General features: G+C 40.7%; 1 protein-coding gene and 2 long non-coding RNA genes across 9 annotated transcripts in view; 2 read left to right on the plus strand and 1 right to left on the minus strand.

Annotated features, from left to right (window-relative positions):
• Positions 1 to 11,151, minus strand: part of LOC120736906 (beta-1,4 N-acetylgalactosaminyltransferase 2-like) — a 29,481-nt gene extending 18,330 nt beyond the window's left edge. Inside the window, exons 1-2 of one of the 7 annotated variants that reach the window (XM_040037285.1) lie at positions 10,854 to 11,066; positions 6,886 to 7,013 (exon numbers count right to left, since the gene is read on the minus strand). In XM_040037285.1, coding sequence (XP_039893219.1) covers positions 6,886 to 7,013 — 128 coding nt within the window. In that variant the 5' untranslated portion in view covers positions 10,854 to 11,066. Of the gene's footprint in view, positions 1 to 6,885; positions 7,014 to 10,535; positions 10,828 to 10,853 lie in introns of those variants that run through there. The other 6 variants (XM_040037284.1, XM_040037282.1, XM_040037279.1 and 3 more) reach the window with 6 other exon arrangements.
• On the plus strand, positions 87 to 16,939 carry LOC120736910. The gene is made up of 3 exons (XR_005696638.1): positions 87 to 254; positions 10,301 to 10,305; positions 16,930 to 16,939. It is a non-coding gene; the product is annotated as an uncharacterized LOC120736910 (long non-coding RNA).
• LOC120736908 lies at positions 1,385 to 5,225 on the plus strand. The gene is made up of 2 exons (XR_005696636.1): positions 1,385 to 1,950; positions 2,929 to 5,225. It is a non-coding gene; the product is annotated as an uncharacterized LOC120736908 (long non-coding RNA).
• Positions 16,940 to 27,318: the final 10,379 nt, after the last annotated feature.

Raw genomic sequence — 27,318 nt, forward strand, 5'->3', positions numbered from 1 at the left:
ACAGGAAAGTGATGAACACAAACACACAAACACACACATCTACATGCACTGACTCAGAATGAAGTGAAACACACACACAAACACACACATCTACATACACTGACTCAGAATGAAGAGAAACACACATATGCACATATGCACTCGTTGATTGAGTGAGAAATGACACACACACACACACACAAATCGAAATGCTGATTCAATTCACTGAGAAGTGATCCACACACACACACATGCACACGCTTGTGCAATGAAGAGTGATACACACACGCTGATGCAATGAAGAATGCTTTGCTAACAAATGCTGCACACAAACATCCAAATACGGAATCTGTTACAACAACAAGAAGCCATTGATTGTTTATTGCTTAAATGCAGTTCATGTCACCCAGAAGGCATTTGTGTAGATTTGGGGGACAAGGTCCAAGGCAGTTTGGTTATGAAAACAATGTCTGTGCGTGACGTCTGTTTGTGGCTTAAGGCCTCGACTGAATTGTTTCCAGTGCCTTCACACAAGCTGATAGGAAGCATTGTGGTTACAGAGTGAACATGATGAATTACCGTTTGTGAGTTTTATTTCGGTTTAGCGCCGCATTGTTGTGATTGAGATTTAATTGAGGAAGAACACACTGAAGAAAAAAAAAAGAAAAAAAAAAAGGGCAGCCTTGGATTTACGTAAGCATCTAGCCCGTGTGGAAAAAACTCAAAATGTTAGAAAATATTCCAGTGTAGAAAACAAGCACTGCTCCCCCAGTGTTAGCCATGTTAATCTTTAAAACGACTCGGTTATTTTTAAACAATATTAACAGCTGTCAAAAGTGTTAATTTAACACTCAACAGTGTTGTATTTAACACTCAGAGGTGTGGACCCATATAGACACTCTCTAGTGTTAATTTAACACTGGAGATTTTGCTGTATATGGGACATTGATCACATGAGAAGTCCTGAGCCTAAAAGGATTGCAGCGAGTCAATCCAGTCCAAAAAACAAGGAACTGTTTTCCTTTAAAATGATGACGTCATCTTGCTGGTGAGGGAGGCTCGAATAGGTTGCGCATGAGACTCCATTATCAGCAATATCTGGTATGAATGTGTGTGGATGTATGCATGTGACTGGACTGTGATGGACTGACGACTAAAAGTTTTAACGGACTTGATACTGAGACAAAAACGGTGCCGACTTTAGGATTAGTAAATGTCCACAAACAAGAGAAGGGTGGATGTTTTGTCTTGCTTTGTTTTGTTTTTACAGGAGCAGAAGGATGACAGAGACTAATGGGGGAGGCTGTAGCTTCACATGAGTGTGAACTGCAGACTGAACCCTTTGGTTGCTAATTTTGAGTTTCTGATGTTTGCATTAAGAAAATTGTGTTTTAGTAGCTGTGTTTTAATTAAGGTATCACATTATATTGTTGGGAATGTTAAATGCTAAAGTGAAGAAAAGGTTTGATTTCACTCATGACTGAGCATGTTATTATTAACCATAGCGGGCCACTGTAAAGAGTCAATTAACTTTTATGGAGACTGATAACTGTTCTGTCCTGAGCTTTTGTTTTTACAGCACCCACTTGACCACACCAACAGTTTCTCGCCACCAACAGGGGGTACTTGCAAAGAATAGGGAGGAATATCATCAAAACTGGGAAAGGTAAGCCCCGAAGGGGGTGATAACACCATAACTTTCACTTATGGTCAAATTCTCAAAATTTGACCCCAAACTTGAAAAATTCTTCAAACATTTAGAGACAGAGTGGATAAACATAATGTCGCAAACCACATGCGGATGGAGCATTGGAATCGATAAGATGGTGAAATAACACGCAGGAAAAATATTGACCATGTTGATTATGTTTTTTCCAGTGTGCAGAGATTGGCTAATCTGACCAGGAAATGTTATAAAATGGATTGTCGGAACAGTCAGCGTTAAAGTCACCTTTGACAGTCCAGACCAAGGTTATTATCGTTAACGAAAACTAACGAAATAACGAAAACTAGAAGTGAAAAAACATTTTTGTTAACGGAAATAAAAAGAAAAACAAAAAAGGAAAACTAACTAAAACTGTAATGAGTGTTCACAAAACTAACTAAAATTAACTGAATTTATAGCAAAAATGTGTTTAGTTTTCATTGATGTGTGCGTGTCATACAAGAGTCAAGGGTGAAGATGAAGTTTAGTTTCCAGATTTTTTTCTTGCTGTCTCATTATGCCAGCAGGTGGCAGCACGTTAGTCGAGTTGTCTGTGTTGCTGCTCCGTCCACGCGCAGAATCATGTCAGGAAAAGTCGGGAGAAAGCGCCAGAGTCCAATTTGGGATTACTTTGAGTATGACTGTGCTTTGCTTAAAGCAAGTGTCTTGTAGTGGAAAGAGACAAATTGAGGGGCAAATGAGGGACATTTCTAAAGGGAAAAATCCCACAAACCTTAAAGTGCACTTGAAAAGTTCACACCAGAAGGCTAACCTAGCTTACCTTGAGAAGGTAAGGGAGCACACTCAACCCTCATCCCCAGAAAACAGAAGCTAACCCCAGGCAAGGCAGCGTGATGCATCCCGAGACAACAGGACGGGGATATCTACATGACTGTGTGAGTCAATTGCCTTCAAAAAGTTTATCAATTCATTTGAACCAAAATTACGAACACCCGGTGCTGCAAGAGTTAATAGTCTCAATACCCAAGGATAAGCAGAAGAGCATGACTGATATGATGAAACTGGGATTTTGTTAGACTTAATTTTTGCAAACACAACCAAAACTAAACTGAAACTAAGGATTTTCAAAAAATAAATAAATAAATAAAGACTAAACTAAACTAGCAAACAATTTGTAAAAACTAATTACAACTGATATAAAATTTAAAATCTGAAGTCGAAACTAAATAAAAATAAAAACTAATGAAAATTGCAAAACTATTAAAACCCTGGTCCAGACTAAGATGGCGTTGGACATCTTCAGGGCGGAAAAGGGTTGGTGTGACCAAGGTGTGGTTTGGCTTGTTGTATGTATATTTCAAGATCATATGGCTCTGGATGGACCAGTTACCAGGGCATGGAAGGAGGACAGACTCATTAAATGAGGAGAAGGAATTTTCTGGAATTGGAGATCCTCGGGGTGAGTGGTTGACTAAAAGCATGCATAAAATATAAGCTATTTTTTGTTATTGATTGGTAATAGATTGATAATTGGCCACATTTACAGCTGTATTGACTTGTTGTGGACGTAGTCTACTTCATGTTTAAGCACTCTAATTAACAGATTGAAAATAGTGACATTAAAGAAAGAATATGCAGCGCCACCCTGTCAGACGCCAGTGACGGTGGGGCTCAGTGATGAATCGGGTGAGCTGCATTCATGGCTGATTCAAAACTAAGATCCCCCTGCTGTGGTCAGTGAGGGGAGAACAGGGGGAAATAAAGTTTAAAAGAGGCATTTATAAACGTTTATGTGTCAAGTTTATAAACGGGATAAAAAGGGGGTGTTTTACTGTTATTTCAGCATCAGCATTATCGTTACATCAGAATCATATAACAAGCATTGCATTAAACATTTCTTGAAGCTTCTGACATTATATTAACATTTGTGTTCCAGTGATTGTTATAACCTCAGGTTAATCTTCTATTTACAGGTGTCGGGATAATCATATGATCTTTCATTGCAGGTGTAACCATGATCATCTTTATACATATTGTAGTTTGTTGCTCATTATAGAGTTGTGCTCAAGTTAATGAGGGTTAAAAGCTACAGTCAACGCGATGTTTGGCTGATCTATGGCGTGGAGTGACTTCGAGCATAGAAGGCCGCACGCGCTTACATAACACTGATATCATGCTTTTCTTTGTGATCTTTTATTCAGTTGTGTCTTTTGCTAAGTTTTAAGTAGTGGCAGTTAATTAAACGACATTCATTTAATATTACATATCTGATTCAGAGCTTTACACACAGATCAACTTAACAATCTGCAAAACCTTGTAGCTGCAATGTTGTGTCTCCATAAGGGACAGTTGGCTCCAGGAGATAAGTGGGAGTCAGTGCCTGTCCTCGAGAAGGAGAGCATGTTCCTTTGCCGTGTCTAAAATAGTCAACAGGTCCATATTGAAGTGAATTTCATATTATTACAGGTTTTGTTTCTTGGCAATTCTAAGGACGCAGGCTCTGGGCGGAGCCAGAAGTTGAACAGATCTAACATGACAATTAAATGGATTTCATTCCCTGGCACAGGATGACAGGACTGGAGCAACGACACTGGGTAGGAGAAAGTCTGATACTTTCTAAGATATGAGGTCACTAACCTTTTCTTTTAATTTTCTAGCTCCGTTGATTTGACACATGGGAATGTGTCAAAAAAGGGGGGGAAGTTGAGTTTTAACATCAAACAAGGGTTATATGAACATTTTTATGACTTCATTTGTGTTTTAATAACTTAGGTATGGTAGAACTTAAGCTAATAGTGACCCAAGAGGTTTCTGGAGTTTTTTAGAGAACCAGTGAGAAGCATAAATCATTATTTCCATGTTTAAGCGTTAATCATTGAAATGAACTGAATAGCGTTTAGATGATAAAATGCCTGTGTTCATGAGAAGCTGAGTACCACACTGGAGAGGAAACTGTGGGACAGTAGGCGGAAGCAAACACATGATTTTTGTGAAAACGGGGGGCAAATGTTAGAATTAAAAATGGCTAATTTGTTTTTGATGTCTTTTGTTAAAATGAGTGGTTTTAATCATTTTCAGACACACCTTGCAAATGTGCTTATAATGAGTTGGCACTCGGTCTTTTGAAGGTCATAAGCTTCGTTCAGCGTGATGGTCCGGACTGATAAAGTGTAGGAAATGCCTTGAGTGCAGAGGGCATAATGCAAACACGCTTACACACACACAGGATATGATTAGAATAAGTCCCTGGGACATTCTGAATATTCTAAACCAATACTGAATCACTAGAAGGTCAGTAGATAACAACATTAGATTATTGGGGCTAGGAAGAGAGGTGTTTTGGTTTTCTGTCTCTTACAGAGAAAGGAACAGACACCAGACGAGGTCACAGATATACGAGGATCCTTCGCAGCAGAGACAGACACAGTGACTGCCGAGACACCAACTGGGTTAAGTGTCATGGCGTTTTGGGCTCCAATTAGTCACCTCAAAGGATGGATCCCATAAACACAGCAATAACCATGAAGGGGTTGGTGGAACACCAGGGACACCAGACCAACGAGGTTCGAGAGGCTCTTGGTCAAAAGGGGGACACGTTCGTGTTCCTTTTTCTGGAGGACACACAGGACCCGAGGATACACAGATCGTTGTTTGAAATCGGGGCAGAATAATCCCCTGATCTGTGCAACGACTGAAGGGTTGTCTAACCCCTGAGGTTGAAGAAAGAAGAGCAGAGGATCACCCAACTGGACGACACTGGTAGCTGCAGCAATAAAATAAAGACTAAAAGCTCCTTGGACAGAGGCTCTAGTCTGAGTACATCTGAAGGGTATAAGGTAGCACCAAATAAAGCTGTGGGAGAACTGGGGAGTGTCATATGTGCCTGCTATTGTTGTAATAATAGTTTTTCTTGCATCTGAACTGCGCAAACACAGAGGTCATCTCACATATGGTTCACCCAACGGGGGGACAAAGGACCTGAGGAGTGAGAAGAAATGAACCCGGCCACACTGGATTGCAGGGTGTTGGTGAGCTCTTTATTCTAAAGAGCTCATCAGGGGGAGTGTTAGATTATAATATTATTTTATGCCATGTTAGACCCTTAATTAAAGATTGTGAATTATTATGTAGTTTTAGTTTGCATTATTCTCCTGAATTAGAAGAAGGTGGTAACTATTGCATTTGTTAAACTGATTTGCATTACATTAGACTGCTGATTTATTGTGGATGAATGATATTGTTTTATGATGCATTATACTGCTGAGTTATAAGAAATACTGTTCGCAGAAAGTCATCGCCTTATTTGTCTGATTAGAAGAGAACAGAATATACTGGAGAGGTTTTCTGCCCCATCTCAGCAGGAGCAGATAAACAGGGAGCCAAGGTCGTAGCTTAGGCGCCGTGTGAGAGAAAAGCATGTGAATGTTTAGGCTTTTATGATAAGGTGGGGGCCACTAGAGACTATAAGAGGTTGATCAATGCTCCACCATTTTGAGATCTGATGCTGTCTGCATACAGTGTCCATCTCCCACGCGTGTGATCATTAAAATCATCGTTTGACTCAACCCGGCCGGACCAGTGTTGTTATTGTGGTTTTTCCTCTTGTATCCATCCCCAATATTTGAATCCGTAACATGTCCCACTGTCTTCATACACATGCTTCTCTGTCCTCATTAAATACAAAACTTTCTCTCTCAGCATCCTATCATGTTTTCTTTCACATCATAAAAGACACAGTGCAACTCTTTGACAGATTGACCTCCTATATAATTCTCCATCATCAACCATGCAAATACTTTTTGAGGCACTTGATATAGTTTGCAGGTATATTTGAATGGACATGCAAGACAAAGCAGGTTATAAAAAATGTGTTTCATGGTATTGATATTGACTACCTGTGCCTGCCTGTCATTGCTTTCATTATTGTTGAAACTACTAATATGAATATGAAAAAGGATGGTATTTCTTTGATCATTCTAAACAATTTATTTTAGAAATACTGCTAAAAAATATCAAATGTTACATAGAATGAATTAGAAGCAGGCAGAATTCATATCCACACACAGAGAGTTGGTTTCCAAAAGTTGATTCTGTTCATCTGGACGTAGCGTTTTGTGGGAGAAACATTTTGTCACTCATCCAAGTGACTTCTTCAGTCTCAGCTGACTGCAGGTTGGGGAAACCTGCAGTTTAGTTACCTGGATGATTGAGCATGCATCAAGACAGAGAGTTTGTTATACCTTCGTTCTGGTGTAGTGGGAGTGATGTTGGGTGGCTCTCCACGATATTTACTAAAATCTATGAAGTAGAACGCCATCAGGATCATCAGGCAAACAGCAAAAAGCAGCTGAAATCTGTTGAAAAACATCTGTGGAGACAGACATACACAAAAGCACTAATGTTATAGAAAGTTAGCTGTCAGGACATTTTATGATCTAAAAAATGTAACTGCTAAACGCATTAAATCAGCAGAGATAGCAGTGAGTGATGATTTTATGAATGATCCTAAAACTATGAAGGATGTGCCAGAAATTAAATTTGTGGATGTGGTGACAGAGTGTCAAAGAGTTTTAGAGATTATTTTAAAGTTGGATTATTTCTCTACCACTACCTCTCTGCTGAATCACACTTGTTATTACAGTTTTTTCTGAATGCTTAAACCCTAACTGTGATTCTTATAGCACAATTTCTAAAACTATTAATACTTATAGCAAAACCACTCACTGAGTTTGCAAAACTAAAAGCACAAACACTGCTTTACACTCAAATACCAAATGATCAACGCACTCCTAGCAAAACCATACACATTTAAGGCCATTATTTACACTATTTTGCCAACTGTCTGGCACACTGCCACATGTGAAAACTTTTTTAGATAATTAGTTCACTTTGCAATCAGCCTAAGCACTATAATACAGGTAAGCTGTGTGTGTGGAGTACAATGGAGGGAGCAGAAAGAGTGAGAAGTAGAGGAGGCCGAGGAAGAGGACGTGGAGGTGAAGAAGTAAGACGAAGAGGACGACAAGGACAAGGAGGAGCAAGAGGAGGACGAGGAGGGGGGAGAGGAAGGGTAAGAAGAGTAAGAAATAAAATTGCTGATGACATCAGAGCTACAATAGTGGAATACTGAGGGAAGCTGGCCAACGGGTTCAACCTAACTTGAGCCGCTACACTGTAGCAAGCATCATAAGGACATTTTGAAATGAGAGTCGGTTAGTACAGTCACTTCGCGATTTGTAGCACTGCCATATGCCAATGAGGAACACACCAATACCATTGATGTAAAAATACTGAAATTGTTACTTTACAGAATTGCTAGATGACCAGATGCTGGGGCAGAGGAAGCATGTTCACTGCAGACCAAGTAACCCATATAGTCATTATGGCGATTGCAAATAATCCTATACTTGGAAATAAACACTTGTGTTTGTTTTGATGTGTGTGAATAAACACCAGTACTTGAAGTTTGGATCCCTCTATGCTTATGGATCTATGACAGAAGTATGAGCTCAAACTGACATGGCCTACCTTGTGCACAGAGAAAGCAAAAGCCAGATGTGTTTTGTATTCATACCATCAGTGTGCAGTTGGTGCATTGTGTGCTTATTAATATGATGGCTTGTGTTAACTATTGAATACAAAAATACCATTTTTACAAAGGTGTGGAGAGTTAAGCAAGGGTTATTCGCTTTTACAAGAAAACTACAATGTTTTGCTGATTGGGTGAAGAGTTTTCTTATTTGTGTGAAGAGTTTTGCAAAAATAGCCAATAGTTACGAAAAATGTGCTCAAGCCATCAGAAAAAACTGTAACCTCTGTCTCTCTTCTACAGCATGTCCTTTATCCTGTTTCCCTTTTCTCACCTGTGGAGTAGAGAAATTATTTTACTGCTATTGGTAAATAATCATCATTATTACCATTGCATTAATAATAGAATCTGCAGCATTGATATTGTATTCAGAGGTTTAAACAGTGTGTGTGTTTTAGAGAGAATAAGTTGCAGGCTGACAGGAAGTTGCAGAGAGTTTGCAGAAGGGGAAGCAGAAGTGAAAGCAGAGTCTAAGTTATTCTGAGCAGGTTAGATGAGGCTATTTGAATTACTAGGTTATTCAAATTGTCTGTTATACTTTTATATTCGTTTACTAAGCTCTTAGTAGAGGTTCTTGATTAAAACATTTATTCAACATAGTACATGTAGTTTCAGTTAGGTTATTACACATAAGGATGAGCCTCTGGTCTGGTAAAAGGTCAGAAGTGCAACGGGTGAGATGAGAGAGCATGTAGGGTCAACACATACACACACATTAGTAGACTCATTTATAGGTGAGAAGTTGGTCATGTTTGTCTCTGGAAAGAGGAACAGCGTCTGGCAGGATGTGGGGCTCGTGTTCCAGACGAGACGAAGACAACGTTCTTTTAAACTGTGTTAAAAGTCATTGTGGTTTTGAGCTGATCTATGTATAAAATGTATCTGTGACGTATGAAGGGGCGTCATTAATTCAAACCCTGATGCTATAAAAATCTGTGTATGCTTTGACTAAGTCGAAGATTAATTCCTGTCTGCGTACAGATTATTCTTCCCACGCGTGTATTCATTAAAATCAATTGTTTGACCAAGATCTTCTGGACCATGGTTGTTTGTACTCTCCTTCCTCAATTTTTGAACCTTAACACACCCCAACCGGTCGCAGCAGCTGGCCCCGCCCCTCCCTGAGCCTGGTTCTGTTGCAGGTTTCTTCCTGTTCAAAGGGAGTTTTTCCTTCCCACTGTCGCCAAAGTGCTTGCTCATATGGGGTCATATGATTGTTGGGTTTTTTCTCTGTATGTATTATTGTAGGGCCTACCTTACAAGGTAAAGCACCTTGAGGCGATTGTTGTTGTGATTTGGCGCTGTATGAATAAAACTGAAGTGAACTGAAGCTTGCCTATTTAATAATATGATGCCTTCAACTGTCAATTTATGCATACTTGTTATTTTGCAACTATTTAGTTGTAAGTTTTCCTTGAATGTTTTGAAAAGTGCCTATAAAAATAAATAAAATGTATTATTATTATTATTATTATTATTATTATTATTATTGTATTGGACTCAAAGCACATGCTTTCAGTGCAGTAGCTTTCTTTTAGTGCAGTATTTGATTGCTCCTTGGCAGAATCCTCTACCTCTAATTCGAATGAGTCTTTTCTAAGTAAAGGGTACATCTGACTTAGAATAAGTACTTATTACATTACTTAGCCATGAGTGTAAGTAAACTACACTAAAAGTTCTGTCAACTTGCAACAATATCAGTAACAGAAGCAATTGTAATGGGTTCCAGTTAAAGCCAGAAAAACTGGTTTAAGATGTGACTGCTTTTGTCTATAGTGTAAGGCATCCCCTCCTTTTATAAACAGGAAGGACAATCAGTGAGAAAGACAGAGAAAGCTCCTCTGCCTGGCTCCTCAGAGAAACCCAAAATAAGGGTGAAGAACACGTGAACACAAGTATTTTCAAATTCTGCTAATTGTGTGGATGTAAAATCTGATATATAAAAATCATATAATATTGAATTCAACACAATTCATTTAAAAACAATGATGAGACATTGACAAACAAACATATTCCTCTCCACTGGGGACGGACAATGTAACGTAATCTCAAAGCCTAATGTTGAGGTACTGTCTAAAAAATAGCAGTCAACAAATACTATTTCCATTTCTGACTACAAGGTCAATACACATAAAACTATTCTTGTTTCATCATATACAGATTAGGAATGTTTTTCACAAAATCAGAATATGCATACTAGCAGCTGCCTCTTCTCTCACTCACAAAATGCCTGTTATGGAGGAACAGAAGCCTGAGAAACGTTGAAAACAATGTGTTTGTGCTTTTCACAACAAGACTTACGAGAGTACCTCATGTTCAGCCACTACGATGAGGTAATGTGATTGCGGAGATAAACTTTAGCACCAATTTCTTCCCAGTAAAGTAAAAGTTGGCTTATAATACACAGCTTTCCTGAAAAGCAGCAGCGTTTGTCTTTCAAAAAGCAAATCCAGATATGTCAAATATCCACTAATACTTATTTTAAGACAGAGCCTGAGGGGAGTCCTGTTGCCACCTGCATGCGCACCTCAGTCAAATAGCCTTTACAGTTAAAGCGTGAACACGGTTCTCCACTATGACAAACTTCCGCCTTGTGAAAGATACAGAATTAATACAGACCTTTCCCAATGGCAGCAGGGTGTGGCTTCGTGTTTGATTCTCCAAGCCTGACCAAAGGTAATTTCAATCATGTATCGGGAAAAGCAAATCCAAACATGTTAAATGTCGAGCAACACTTGTTTGAAGACAGACGACAAAGCCCTTGGGGGAGTGTCTTTCCTACCTGCCTGCACACCTCTATCAAATACCCTCGGTGCTAAGGTGTAATGTACAGCCTACCTGCACCACAGACTTCCCCTTGTTGCACTGTAAAAAGAGTTCTAAAAAGAGACTATCAAAAAGCACCAGTAGACTGTAAAATCCAAAATAATACAGGTCCAAATGACTTTTACAGAAAGACAAGCAGAGATGCCATCACCCCATAAACTCATACACACACAGCGTCAACAAAACAGCTTCCTCCATGATTTATCAGTTCAAAATAAATAGGACCAGATTAAAACATACTATTTATACTGCCCATCTGCACTCTACATGGTAAATTCACCTTCCTGCGTTTCTTCCTGACTGAAGAACTGTAACATATTATTACTTCATTTGTTAAATGGTAAATGGCCTGCATTTGTATAGCGCTTTACTCAGTCCCTAAGGACCCCAAAGCGCTTTATTCAGTCATTCACACACTGGTGATGGCAGCTACATTGTAGCCACAGCTGCCCTGGGGCGCACTGACAGAGGCGAGGCTGCCGGACACTGGCGCCACCGGGCCCTCTGACCACCACCAGTGGGCAAACACGGGGTTAGTATCTTGCCCAAGGATATTTGGCATGCAGCCAGGAGGCAGCCTGGGATCGAACCACCGACCTTCTGGTTAGTGGCCGACCTGCTCTGCCACCTGAGCTACAGACACCCCTGTTAAATAAATATCTACTGTATTACCAAAGATTAGCTGACAATGACAAGTGGTGAAAGACTTTTTCAAAGCATTCCTTTAGTACAGTACAACAGTACACACTAAAGTTAGCACATAAAACTGTATTAATGGAAAAATTCTGCTTAAAATACCAAAAATAAAAATGGATTAATACTGCTTGGGCTCATTTTAAATACTTATATTCTGTTTAATGTCCAGCATCCGAGCATATGTTTGCAGTGGCTGTCCTGTGAGGACCACATAGCTATGATAAAACAAACAAACCAAAAAGACAATTGTTCACAAGCTGAGAAGCAGAACTATCATAAATATATTAAAACACATTAATTTAAAAAAAACAGCTGAATTAAAAGCATTGAGCTGTATGTGACATGGATAATAACCTACAGGGGGTTTGAAATATGAATGGAAAATGAAGGTGAAGCGTTGGCAAAACAGCTGGTTAAAAGTAGTACGAAATCAGACTGATAGAGACATGTACATGCTTGATACAGACGGGCTAATTGTGGAGAACCAGAGAGACCTGAAATCAGCAGGTACAATTGTGTCAAAGTAAGCAACGAGTCATGCATTCAACCACAATGGAATGTGTGCATTCTCACCACCAACGAGACTCCATGAAAAAAGAATGTTGAGCAACATTTAGACCAGCCTGTGAAATACTGGGAGAATATAGTCTGTTTTTGGATGCCTTAAACATGATATTTGGTGGTCAAAAGGCACTGCATATTACCTCACCATGCCAACAGTGAAGTTTAGAGAACATCATGATGTGGGGCTGTTTTTCAGCACAGGGCACTGACATGCTTTATATAACTGAAGGAAACATGAATGGAAAAAGATACCAAGACATTCTGATAGAAATTCGCCGTCCTCTACCAGGTTGATAAAGATACAACAAGGGTAGATGTTTTAGCAAGACAGCGATTTCAAACACACAGCTGAGGAAACTCTCAGGTGGTTTCAAAGAAAGAAAATAAAGCTGTTAGAATGGCTCAGCCAAACACCTGACCTGAATCCAGCTGATGATCTATGGCAGCGGTCTCCAACCTTTTTTGCGCCACGGACCGGTTTATGCCCGACAATATTTTCACGGACCGGCCTTTAAGGTGTCGCAGATAAATACAACAAAATAAAACTAGTACCGGTACCGAAAAAAAAGAAGATTTATTCATAACACACGTGAAAAGACCCAGGAAAACCGAGTTAACGATAAAAACGATGACAAAATAACGCTGAAAACCGATAAAAACCCTGAAAACCATACATTTCACACCTGAGCCTCAACTCTCGCGGCCCGGTACCAAACGACTCACGGACCGGTACCGGTCCGAGGCCCGGGGGTTGGGGACCGCTGATCTATGGCAAGAACTAAAGGTCAGAATTTACAACATTTTATCAGTGTGTTGTTGCAAGCACCACCTTCTTTGCTGTGTCATGCTGAGGTGCAGGCATGGCAGGCAAGGAAGCAAACAGACTGAACACACTCATTGCCACCCTGGAGGAGGTGATCAGGGACAGAATGCTGGCAAGACTTCTGGCAATCATTGACAATGATTGCCACCCGCTCCATAGCACACTGGACAATCTGAAGAGCAGTTTTGGCAACAGGTTCCTTCACCGTCGCTGTCTGAGGAAATGTTAGAGGAAGTTGTTCCTTCTGCTGCTATCAGACTCTTTAATTCATCCACTTGGGTCAGATCCACACATGCGGAACAGAACACGTCTCAACCTGTGGAGACGTGTTCTGACACCCTGTCACTTTCGTACTCCACGACATATATTTTCACAGCTACTTGTATATTTATATTGATATTTGTATTTATACCTATTATCTATTTATCTTAATATTTATCTATCAGTATCTCTGTTTCTATACTCATTTTATAGTGTAGTGCCCATAGTGCCCTATGGAGAATAGAATAATTCTATTCTAATTCTAAGACCGAATTAAACTTAAATGAATTGAAACGACAGGTGCAGCGTTTTCAGTTTACGTTTTTGAGGTTTTTGATTTCTTGTGTTATATTTTGAGATAATGTTAAGTTCTTTGATTATTGTTAGTTTGCCTCAAGTTGTAGTCTAGGTCTAGCACCAGCTGTGGAGAAGTGAGGAAGATGAAGTAGATGAAATTAATGTGGTAAGAAAATAGATGGAGGGGCATAATTAGGAGGGGAGAGATTTAAAGATTCAGGTAAGATGAACAGCTACTTTGACAATGAGCCACAGCTAAAGTGTAATAATTTAATTACTGTCACATGCTGAAGTGCAACTAAGCAACCCAATCAATAATCATATTGATATTAAATATGTTTTAGCATCCACTGTCTATACTTTAGGACACATATTCTAGTCATTAATCTGTGTTAGTCAGGTTAAGATAGAGATATGATTGATGTGTGGACTTTCAGCTTTAATTCAAAGGGTTTAAGAAAAGGAACTATTTGTTACTTTACTTGTTAACTATTTAGAAATTACAGCTATATCTATAAATGTTGCTGTCTCTCACCTTCTCTCTACAGAGAGCAGAGGTTTAAAAGTTTATGTTTGTTCAGTGTAGTCGCTGTGGCTGATTCATAATGCAGGAGAACTACTCGTCGCTGTAGTATTGAGTAACTCATGTTGGTGAACGCCCGGCTCTGCAAACGTGTGTTTCTCCTGGTGCTTACTCGGGAATTAATGTTAACTTTGGATTTAGGATGGCTAAGCCCCTGAGCGTGAGTGTTGGCAGTTTGAAGTGGAGTGTGTGTGAAAGGAAGGAATTCCAAGCAAGGAGCTGTCGACCCCTAACACCCCCACATTCCCACCCCCACCACACACACACACACACACACACCACCACCACCACCTGTATGTAGTTCACCCGGTGTTGTTTAAAAAAGAACTGTATTCCTCAGTCTGCTCCTGAGTCCGTCCCTGACTATTGTAATAGTCAGGCCGACTATTACAATACAGTTTTCATGGAAAACTTGTGATCTGGCTTTGACACAAGCTCCAAATAAACTTTTTATAGACAAACTGCTCAGGACCACAATGAGCAACAAAAAATCAAAGGCATTGATGACATCTCCAAACTCCTAATCTGTTCCTGAGCTGATCAAACATTTGTGCAATGCGCTGGAAAAAGGCCAGTCTATAAATGTCAAACTCCGCAGTCCACAGAACCAACCTAGAACTGTAGAAGTAGACACCGCAGGATGCCTAAAAAGCTATTGTGTCAAAAGAACTAAGCTATTTTGGGACCTAAACAACATTAGGCAGATGGTTATACAGTGGTGATTTATTGCTGATACAATGGAAAACAAAAATATTAGTTTAAAGAATGCAAATGACCTCATTTCAGCCCTTTTATTTAACACTTTTACTAACATTTACTAACAATATATACCAATATATACTATTGAATTCAGTTCTTTGCATTCTTTCGGCCGCGAGGAAAAACTGGGCTCAAAGTGGTCTAACTCAAAAAATGATCTTTATTTTGCATTCAGGGAGCTGTTAGGCGCTATCATGCACCCACAGCTCTGAAAAGACGAATTCTCATTTTTTTTATTAGTTCAAGTTTTTATTAGTTCAAAACTTGAGTAAAAATGTAATCTATTAATGGAATTCAGTAATCTCCCTTTTTTATATAGAGCATTTAATTATTCATGCCATTACTGGATAAAATTGCCGAACGAGACTTACAGAAAAACTCTGCTTTAATGTTCTGCAGTTTAACAATCCAATCTCCGCTTCACTGGTCGTGCTCTCAAAGCCCACATAGAGCTCTTTTAATGAGTTACTGGTAATAAAGTTCAGTAATAGGTTAACATTTAATTGAAAAATGCAGAGCAGCTGTTCAGTGCAAGACATGATTTATGTGCCTGAGTCAGTCAGTATGTCTTTCAGGGTGCTGACTCGGGAAATGACCTGAAACAGCACCTGTGCTGCACTACTTGTGTTGATACTGAGTTGAATAATCCACTAGAACTATTATAACGCACATGCACTCTGGTGAAATGGAAGTGGCCAAGTCCCAGCTACCCACAGCTCCAGCACTCCTTTCTCAGTGTTCTTGCTGCTCCCAGTTAGCGGGGTTCAGCGTTTATAGCCACTAGGACCTTTGACGGAGATAGCGGATAAGAAAGGGTTATTGCAGCAGTTAGCCACAGTGGTGATGTGCCATGAAGCCTCTTCCTTGGGGCTGGGACTGGCAATTTCTGTGGTTTAGCTTTACAGCTCTGTGCTGCTTGACTCAGCCCTCCTCTCTGGCTGTTCTTGCCTCTCTTACCTTGTCCTCCTCTGTGTCCCGGTATGAAAATTAACAGTAATGGTATTTTGTGTCAGTCCACCATTGTAGAAATTCATTTCACCGAAACAATAACCTGGCGCACAGTGTGACGTCAAAAAATGCGCACACCTTTGACGCTGCGTTTTCTGTCTGATATTGTCCCTTTCAAGGTCTTGAAGGAAAGCTATAACTTACTTTTTGTAGCTGCTTGTGGGGTCTCGCTTTAAGGCTTCGTAGGTATTGTTGTCACTGAGGAGAGTAGTGATCTTTGTATGGTAATCTGTTGTGTTTAGGACCACAGTGCACCTTCCCTTATCAGCTGGTAAAATAGTAATGTTGTGGTCTTTGCTCAGGGAAGCGACGGCCTTCTGTAATGTGAGGTTAGACGGAGGGACTTTGGCACTGGAGAGGGTGGCCGAGACTCTCATCCTGATTTGCTCTGCTTCTGTCTGTGTTAATTCATTAAGCCGTATGGCGGTTTCTGTGGCTGTGATGAGGCCCACTATGGGCAACTGTTGCGGAGAAATGGCAAAATTGTTCATATTGCCTTCATATTAAATATTTTTTTGTTTTTTTTAAAGAACCTATTTTAACATCACACTATACAACAACAAAGAAATCCTCCCTAACAAAAAAGTAACCTTAAGGGCCAAATTGCATTATATTTCTACATGTTAATATAAAGGCCTCAAGTAAGGGTGACGTGGGCTGCAAGTGGCCCCTGGTCCCCTGGTTTGGGACCCCTGATCTAAGGTATACTTTCAGCGGCAGGGCAACAATATAAGAGCAGCCCCACCAAAGCTGGAGAAAAAGCAATACTGGAAGAGTATATGGGAGAAGGACGCAACCCATAACCATAACGGCGTTACTTTTTTCAGTAACGAGTAATGTAACTAATTACTATTCCTATCGTTACAACGCCGTTACAGTTACTAACAAGAAAATGCGGTCCGTTACTATTTTTCAACAAACAGACGGTTGAAGCTGTGTTCAGCTTACCGCATCTTATATCAGTTGCACAGAAGTTGTGACTACGTAAGTAATCTGGACACTACAGCTTTAAGCAGCTGCGCGCTCCCGCGGACGGTGATCACGATCATTGTCTAGCACAACAGCTGGAGCTAAGGGGGCAAAACAATCGCATGAGTGCTGCTGTTTGACTGAGGAAGAATAAAGGAGTTGTGGGAAGCCAATCACATGACCACTTAAAGACAAAGCAACAAAGTGATATATACCAGTTTATAAATTGTGTTGATAGGCCACGTAAAACCAGAGTCATTATAAACAATATATACGCGGCGTTTTTTCCTCAATAGTTTCGCCACGTTTACTGTCTAAGGACAGCAGCGAGACCTCTCTGCTTATGAGCAAAAAAACAAAACAAAAACATTTGTCACCTAAAACAACGTTTTAGGAGTGATGGCGAGAGAGAGAGAGAGAGAGAGAGAGAGAAAGAGAGAGCAGAAAAGGAGAGAGAGCGAGTTTTGAGATGTGAGATATTTGTGACGTTTAGCGTGTTTGGAGTGTGTAGTTAATGTGTTGTCTTGTGTCGTTAGTGTGTTGTGGATAGTTTTGTGTTGTGTCAGAACAATGAGGCGACTGCTGTCTCCAGGTAGAAAACAGGAGTGATACAGCTGCTGCTGTCAGACCTGCAGGTATCAGGCTGTGATGTTCTCCTTTATAGTGGACAGAAATGATTTTTTGGAGTTGCACAAATAATTTGTGTGGCATCTTATTGAAGAACAGCTGATTGTTCTGTAAATAGTTTGAAATCAAGGTAAAAGGTAAATGGATGCAAAACTTGTGCATAGGATTTTAAAATTGACAACTTATATTTGCATTTAAAGTTATGAAATATGATCATTAAACATGTTTGTGGTTGTTACAGTAAAAATATAACATTTTCTACTCTGATTGTATGTTTTTTGTCTGATTTTAGATCAATTGTGTTAATACAGTATGTCAAAATGAAAACATAACAGTAAATTCAGACATGTGAGGTTGTGCTGAAAAGGATGATGCCAAACAAGGCAAAGTAAATAGTTTTTAAAGGTAAAATGTGGAGGGAAAATCAAAAGTAGTTAAAAATGGCCAATTATACCCTGGACCCCAGAGGGTTAAACTTTTTTTTTTAAGTAACGCAATAGTTACTTTTCAAGTAATTAATTACTTTTAGAATATTGTAACTCAGTTACTTTTTTCAAGAAGTAACTAGTAACTAGTAACTATAATTAATTACTCTACATGACCAGCACAGCGTCCTGAAACCTGGCATAACGTGGTGGAAGTTGAACAGACGAAGGAAGACTGAGGACTTAAATACAAACATGAGGTGATCAGGGGAAGTGGAGACACATGAGAACACAGCTGACTAGATTGAAACATAATGACAATACAGGGGAGAGTAACACTAACTACAATGAACAAAGAACACCAGACTCTTCCAAAATAAAACAGGAAACACAGAGACATAGACATGGCACGAACTTGACAACAAGAGCCACACAGACATGAAACATGACAGGTAGACGCACGGACCAGGGAGAGATGACAAAAGGGACTAAGAAACCAAGGACTAAACTGCAAACTAGAAATCAACTAGATGCGTTAAACTACAACATGTGAATACAAAAATATGCATTAGAACTCAAACACTGGGCCACACAACCCAGTACCGTGACAGTAGAAAGACATATAACAACAAGTCCATTTAACATTTAGTCTCCTTTATTGCTCAGGGACCTTGTTGTAGTAAAGCTATCCTGCAGCTTGCTACAAGTATGGATTATGTACATAGGAAGATGTTTACAGTTTTCTTTCTGTTATCATAAGGAGAAAAAGATATTTCTGAAAAATTATGTGCAATACATAATACGGACAACAAAAAATGTAATTGCGAAAAATGTCATCTGCTGCACACACAAGGGAGAGCAAGTGGTAAATTACACTAAACCACTAAGGGAAAGTTGACAGAGAGGGCTGGCTCCCAATTTACAGTTTTTTCTGAATGCTTAAACCCTAACTGTGATTCTTATAGCACAATTTCTAAAACTGATGTAAGAGCCAATTAAAGGTTAATTTTATTGGTACTGGTAAAATGATTAGAGGACAAATATATATGTTTGATGTTAAGAGTATAATTCTAGTTGATTTTAAAATACTGTTTGTTAAATGTATAGAATAGAGAAGTGCAACATTCTAAAGCGCTTTTTAGTATTTTGGGCTTCCGGCGCACTGTAGTTACGTAGTTGAGGAGTTGGATAAGCTGGAAGCGACACAGTTTTTTGACCGAGTCTTGCCATGTAAACTAAAAGTGTCAATAAACATATTGTTTGCAAGAAGGATACTTGGACTTGCTCGCGTTTCAATGCATGTTGCCGGACTGACTCCTAACGGCGGTACAGAAGAGTGAAATAGGGACGGAGTGCCGCCGCTACATAAGTCAAAAAACTAGCTTCACCGACATGTGGAGGATCGGCTGCACGGCGCTCGGACGGAAGGGAGCAGCCTAACGGAAAGTAAGAGGCACTGCTTAAGGATGCTGGCACCAAACCGGATAATTCTTTGGATTATTCTGTAGAAGAAGGTAACAAACTCTCTTATTACTTCGTGCAGTAAGAAGAATAATACGTTTTTCGGAGGCTTGTTAAGTCTGGTGGAAAACGAAAGTGAAACTTAACTGCGTGCTATCGTCAAACCCGATCTCTTTTTTCTTTCTTTGTCTGTGGGACTGCATGTTGTAAAACAAGATTTGATGCGGTCTATGCGGAGTTTTTGGCATGTTATGAAGATGGTTTACACTATGTCTATTAAAGATTCTAAGCAGAAGACAAATAGTGCATGCTACTTGAGCCAATAAACCCCTGCAACTTATAAGATGGTGGAGGAAAGAGAGGTGGGAAGAACATGCAAGTTAACAGAGAAAGCTTTGGAAGAAAAATTACACAGATGGATTGCCTTAAGAAGACGAACATTAGGAACAATCACAGGCAAAATAAAGGAGATAAAGATAATGATGAGTGATGCTCAGAACCTTCAAAATGTGAATGAAGTAATGGAAAGTGACTTTGCATTGGCTCTGAATGAGTTTCACGGTCACAACAACCAGGTTAAGAGCCTTTTGTCTGAAGAAGAAAAAATATTTGACCAGGACAATTGGTTTGAGCCCAAAATGACATCTATAAGAGAGTTTATGCAAACAACAAAGAAATGGATCGCAGAGGATCATAAGCATATGAATCCAAATGAAGCTGAGCAGCAGGAGCACGTTACAGATGACTTGGAAGAAGCTGTTAACCCAGATGACAGCGCATCACAGGTTGGAGCTAGAAAGGATGCAGTTCATAGCTCGCGTGGGTCCCAAGTCAGCCGAGCATCTACAACATCTAGAGTTTCCTCCACTCGTGCTAAACAGGAGGCAGAACACGCAGCCTTGCTGGAACGAGCCGCAGCATTGAAGAAAAGGCAAGAACTTGAGTTGGAGTTGGCCAGGATTAGGCAACATCTTGAGCTGGAAACAGCAAGAGTCAAAGCGGAAAAGGAAGAGTTAGAGTTGGAGACTGCATTGGCGGAAAGTCAAGCAAAATTAAAGGTGCTCAAAGAATATGAAAGATCTGAAGATGGTCTGAGCAGTTATGTGTCAATACAAAGATCGCAAGGTCGAGAAGTTAAAAAGGAAAGAGTTGGCATAATGCTCCCACAACAAGCTGATGTGAGTAGTCACGCTAATTCACAAGTGCAAAACTCACAGGTACCACTACTGTCTCATTCAGTCTCCACTCATGGGCTTAATGCTCACGTTGACAGAAGTGATGATCTATTGTCAGTCATGCAGAAACAGAATGTAATCACTGAGTTACTTGTGAAACAGCAGCAGTTGGCTCAGTTGCCATCAAAGGACATTCCTGTTTTTAAAGGTGATGCACTACAGTATAAGGCCTTCATAAGAGCCTTCGAACATGCAATAGAGCAAAAGACTGATAACGATCAAGATAAGCTGTATTTTTTGGAACAGTTCACTGCTGGCGAACCACAGGAGCTAATTCGCAGTTGTGTACACATGACTCCTAGCAAAGGTTACCGTGAGGCCAGACGGTTGCTACATAAGCACTATGGAGATGAGCTAAGGATCGCAAGCGCATTCATTGAGAAAGCACTCAAATGGCCGCAAGTGAAAAATGACGATGCAAAGGCATTAAATGCCTATGCTATGTTCCTGACTGGCTGTCGCAACACCATGGAGGATGTTGAATTTTTGGAAGAGATGGATAATCCAACCAATCTACGCACAGTGATATCCAAGCTGCCCTACAAAACCAGAGAACGTTGGCGCGTAGAAGCATTTGAACTCCAAGAAAAGAGGGGCAAAAGAGCAAGATTTGCAGATTTGGTGAACTTTATAGACCGCCAGGCTAAAATAGCTATGGATCCACTCTTTGGTAATATCCCAGACAACCGTGCAGCGACAAGTGGAAAGACTGACCAAAAGGAAAAATATCCAGCAAAGAAGGAGTTTCGAGGAAGCAGTTTTGCCACCAACATTTCCGCCGAGAACAAAAGACTGCAAAAAACAAACGTTAAAACTGAAAATTCAATCAAGACAGCAAGTGCCTTTGAGAAGCCATGTTTGTATTGTCAGCAGCCTCACACTCTTGCTTCTTGTGGAAAGATCAAGAATCAACCACACAAAGAACGTGTGGATTTCTTAAAGTCAAAGGGACTCTGTTTTGGATGTTTGGTTTATGGGCATCTCAGCAAGTTCTGCAAGCGCAGAATGGAATGTAAAGAGTGTTCACTAAAGCACCCAGACATTCTGCACATGGGGAAAAAAGGAAAGTTCTGTGGAAGCAGAAAGGAAGGATGTTACTGATGGTAATGAGGCACCTTGTGCTCAAGTTCCTGTCAGTCAAGAGACTTGTGGGCTTACAGGGGCCGGAGAAGAGGAGTGTGTGCTCTCTATAGTACCAGTCAAGATCAAATCTAAAATGAGTGATAAATATATAGAGACATATGCCTTTTTGGACCCGGGAAGCACGGCAACATTCTGCACGGAAGATCTACAAAGGAAACTGAATGTTACAGGAAAGCCTACACGGATACTTCTAAGTACCATGAGTCAAGAAAAACCAGGAGAACAGAAACTCATGAGCAGTTTTGTTATATCAGACCTGGAAGTGTGTGGGTTGGAAGATTCCAAGTTCGTTGACTTACCCAAGGTGTTCACTCACACTAGTATACCTGTGAGTAGTGGAAACATACCCAAGCAGTCAGACATCCAGAAGTGGCCTTATCTACATGAAGTGAGACTACCGGAGATAGAGGCTAATGTAGACCTGCTTATAGGAGCCAACTGTGCAAAAGCAATGGAGCCATGGCGTGTCATTAATGGACAAAATGGAGGTCCTTATGCAGTGAAGACCACCATTGGTTGGGTTGTGAATGGACCCATAAGAAAAGAACTAAATGACTCAGAAAACAAAGAACCACATTTCTCAGTGAGCCGAATCTCCTTAGTGGAAGTTGAGAAGCTACTGGTCCAACAGTATAACATCGATTTTTCAGAACGTAATTATGATGACAAAGAGGAAATGTCACAAGAAGACAAACAGTTTCTACGAGCAGTAGAAAAGACAACGACCTTCAAAAATGGACACTATAACATTGGATTGCCACTTAAGAATGAGAATCTTCAAATGCCAAACAACCATTGTGTTGCGGAGCAGCGGATAGCATGTTTGTTCAGGAAGTTTAAGAAGAATCCTCAGTTTTTTGAAGATTATAAGTGCTTCATGGAAAACATCATCACCAAGGGCTATGCAGTTCCAGTGCCAGACCACCAGTTGAGCCGTGACGACAACAGAGTGTTCTATATACCACACCATGGGGTGTACCACCCGAAGAAGAGAAAGTTACGGGTCGTGTTCGACTGTACGGCTTCATACCAGGATATGTCTCTAAACAAGGAGTTACTGCAGGGACCGGATCTGACTAACACACTGGTGGGTGTTCTTTTAAGATTCCGTGAAGAGCCGGTAGCGCTGATGGCAGACATTGAATCAATGTTTTACCAAGTCAACGTACCAGAAAGAGATGCTGATCTTCTTCGTTTTCTCTGGTGGCCATATGGCAAGCTGGAGGAGCCCATGAAGGAATATAGGATGATGGTGCACCTCTTTGGAGCTACTTCCTCACCAAGTGTCGCCTCATATGCGCTAAGAAGAACGGCAGAAGATCACAAGGAAGAAGCATCTCCAGAAGCTGTTCAGACAGTTCTGTGCAACTTCTACGTAGATGACTGTCTTAAAAGTGTAGCTACAGAAGAGGCTGCAGTGAAATTAGTCAGTGATCTTCGTGCTCTGTGTACCAGTGGAGGGTTTACATTAACAAAATGGACAAGTAACAGTAGGAAAGTGTTGATGTCAATTCCTGAAGAACACAGAGCCAACGAGGTGAAAGATCTGGATCTTAGGCATGACACTTTGCCAGTTGAGAGAACTCTAGGTGTACAGTGGAACACAGAAACAGATAACTTCACTTACACTATAAGGTTGCAAGACAAGCCAATGACACGAAGAGGCATTTTGTCAGTCATTAATTCAATTTATGACCCTCTTGGCTTTCTAGCACCAGTCATCTTGCCTGCAAAGCTTTTGTTGAAAGATCTCTGTAAAGAGCAGCATGGTTGGGACAAGGAGATCAATGAAAAGCATGCAAAAATTTGGAAAAAATGGAAAGAAGACATTGTACTCCTCTCCAACTTCCATGTGAGTAGATGCCTAAAGCCTACAGGTTTCGGATGCACTGTTGTTGCGCAGTTGCACCATTTTTCCGATGCTTCAGATTACGCATATGGAACTGTCTCTTACCTGTTGATGGAAAATAGACAAGGCAAGAGACATTGTGCCTTTCTCATTGGGAAATCCAGAGTTTCTCCGCTCAAGCAAGTCACAATTCCTAGGCTTGAGCTGACTGCAGCAGTGATTTCAGTGAGGATGGACAGATTACTGAGACAAGAACTTCAAGTTCCTCTGCAACAATCAGTCTTTGGACGGACAGCACAACTGTGCTTAGATACATTGATAGTGAAACATCTCGCTTCAAAACATTTGTTGCAAATAGAGTTTCACTGATTCGAGAAGCAACCAAGCCATCGCAATGGAAGTATGTGACATCGGCAGAAAATCCTGCAGATCAAGCAAGCAGAGGCTTAAAGGCAAAAGATCTGTTGGAAGGAGGTTCATGGATTCACGGGCCGAACTATCTTCTAGACGAAAACGAATGGCCAGAACAGCCAGTGAGAAAGAAGGAAAACCTTCAAAATGATCCAGAAGTCAAGACTTCAGCAACGGTTAATATACTGACAGTTGAGGAAGGCATGGAACCAATGAAACGTGTGATAGACTACTATTCGGACTGGAATAAACTGAAAAGAGCAGTAGCCTGGATAATGAAGCTAAGGAAGGTGCTGTGGATGTTAAAAGAAGAAAGAAAACAGTACTCAAAAATAGTCCAGGAAAATGAAAATGATCCTGAAAAGCAAAGGTTAAAGTTGCAAGGGCACATGAGGACATTTAAATCTGCAATGGGAAAGAAAGCGCTTGCTTTGGAGGATCTTGAGGCTGCCGAATCAGTAATTGTTCGTTTCAGCCAGAAACAACATCATGGAGAGGAGATCAAAATCCTACAGGAGGGAGGACAGCTCAGTTGTAGCAGCCAGCTGTTCAAATTAGACCCAGTTCTTCGGGATGGGATGCTGAGAGTTGGCGGCAGACTCAATAAATCAGGCTTGCCAGAAAATGCTAAACAACCAGCAATTCTTTCTAAACACAGCAAAATCTCTGAAATCATTTTGAGAGACATCCATCAACGAACTGGTCACTGTGGTCGCAATTATGTGCTGGCGCAATTGCGATGCAGATATTGGATTCCTCAAGCCAATTCGGCAATTAGAAAGATAATCAACAAATGTCAAACTTGCCGTAGGATTTCTGGAAGGGTTGGTGAGCAGAAGATGGCAGACTTACCTGAAGACCGTCTTCTACCAGACAAACCTCCGTTTACAAACACTGGTGTCGACTACTTTGGCCCATTTGATGTCAAGCGGGGCCGGGGTACTGTCAAAAGATATGGTGTCATGTTTACCTGCCTCACTCTCAGAGCTGTGCATATTGAAGTTGCAGACAGTCTTGACACAGACTCCTGTATCAACGCGATTCGACGTTTCATCTGCAGAAGAGGTCAAGTTACCATCATGAGGTCAGATAACGGCACAAACTTTGTGGCAGCGGAAAGGGAGTTGAGGGAAGCCATTCAAAGACTGGATAACGACAAAATAGAAAGAGTCCTACAACCAAAAGGTATAAAGTGGATTTTTAACAGCCCGGCTGCTTCACATCAAGGTGGAGTTTGGGAGAGACAAATTCGAACAGTGCGTCGAATTCTCAGCGCTCTCTTGAAGGAACAAGTGCCAAATGAAGATTGTCTTCATACAATAATGTGTGAGGTTGAAAGCATCATTAATGGCAGACCTCTCACAAGCGTCTCAGAAGACATAAATGACGTTGAAGCTTTAACGCCGAGCCATCTGTTGCTGCTTAAGTCACAGCCCCTCATGCCTCCAGGTGTCTTCAACAAAAATGATGCATACACCAGAAAAAGATGGAGACAGGTTCAATATCTAGCAGATTTGTTTTGGACCAGATGGACTCGTGAATATCTTCCACTTCTGCAGGAGCGCCAGAAGTGGCTGAAACCAAGAAGAAACTTCGTGGTCGGAGATCTTGTGCTGCTGGTGGACAGTTCTTCTCCACGCAACGCCTGGCTCATGGGGAGAGTGGTTGAGACGCTGCCAGACTCAAGTGGAACAGTCCGAAGATTGAAAGTAAAAACTAAAAGCAACATCCTGGAAAGACCTGTTAACAAGTTGTGTCTTCTGGAGGAGGCTTCATCCGAGCGATGAAGAGAAAGAATGTTTGTTCATGGACATTACAATTAGGTTGGCTCTTAATGATTAATGTGTAAGTTAGTAATTGTTTAGTTCTCTCGCCTAACCAATTAGGGGCTGGATGATGTAAGAGCCAATTAAAGGTTAATTTTATTGGTACTGGTAAAATGATTAGAGGACAAATATATATGTTTGATGTTAAGAGTATAATTCTAGTTGATTTTAAAATACTGTTTGTTAAATGTATAGAATAGAGAAGTGCAACATTCTAAAGCGCTTTTTAGTATTTTGGGCTTCCGGCGCACTGTAGTTACGTAGTTGAGGAGTTGGATAAGCTGGAAGCGACACAGTTTTTTGACCGAGTCTTGCCATGTAAACTAAAAGTGTCAATAAACATATTGTTTGCAAGAAGGATACTTGGACTTGCTCGCGTTTCAATGCATGTTGCCGGACTGACTCCTAACGGCGGTACAGAAGAGTGAAATAGGGACGGAGTGCCGCCGCTACAACTATTAATACTTATAGCAAAACCACTCACTGAGTTTGCAAAACTAAAAGCACAAACACTGCTTTACACTCAAATACCAAATGATCAACGCACTCCTAGCAAAACCATACACATTTAAGGCCATTATTTACACTATTTTGCCAACTGTCTGGCACACTGCCACATGTGAAAACTTTTTTAGATAATTAGTTCACTTTGCAATCAGCCTAAGCACTATAATACAGGTAAGCTGTGTGTGCGGAGTACAATGGAGGGAGCAGAAAGAGTGAGAAGTAGAGGAGGCCGAGGAAGAGGACGTGGAGGTGAAGAAGTAGGACGAAGAGGACGACAAGGACAAGGAGGAGCAAGAGGAGGACGAGGAGGGGGGAGAGGAAGGGTAAGAAGAGTAAGAAATAAAATTGCTGATGACATCAGAGCTACAATAGTGGACCATGTAATCAACCATGGAATGACCCTGAGGGAAGCTGGCCAACGGGTTCAACCTAACTTGAGCTGCTACACTGTGGCAAGCATCATAAGGACATTTTGAAATGAGAGTTGGTTAGTACAGTCACTTTGCACTAAGATTTGTAAAAAAAAAAAAAAAAAGGCCTATATTTATATAGAAGAAGAAGGTGTACTTTATTGGTCCCCGTGGGGAAAATCCCTCTCTGCATTTAACCCATTCACTCAGTGAAGCAGTGGGCAGCCATTGGGCGCCCGGGGAGCAGTGTGTAGGGACGGTACCTTGCTCAGGGGTACCTCAGGGTAGCTGTTCAGGGGAATCGAACCCCCGACCTTCCGATCATGGGGCCACCACTCTACCTACTGAGCTATCCCTTTACTAGTCCCTAAGGACCCCAAAGCGCTTTGCATATCCAGTCATCC

This window comes from Simochromis diagramma, unplaced genomic scaffold, assembly GCF_900408965.1.
Source record: "Simochromis diagramma unplaced genomic scaffold, fSimDia1.1 OVJJ01000516.1, whole genome shotgun sequence".
In the NCBI taxonomy this organism is placed as follows: Eukaryota; Metazoa; Chordata; class Actinopteri; order Cichliformes; family Cichlidae; genus Simochromis; species Simochromis diagramma.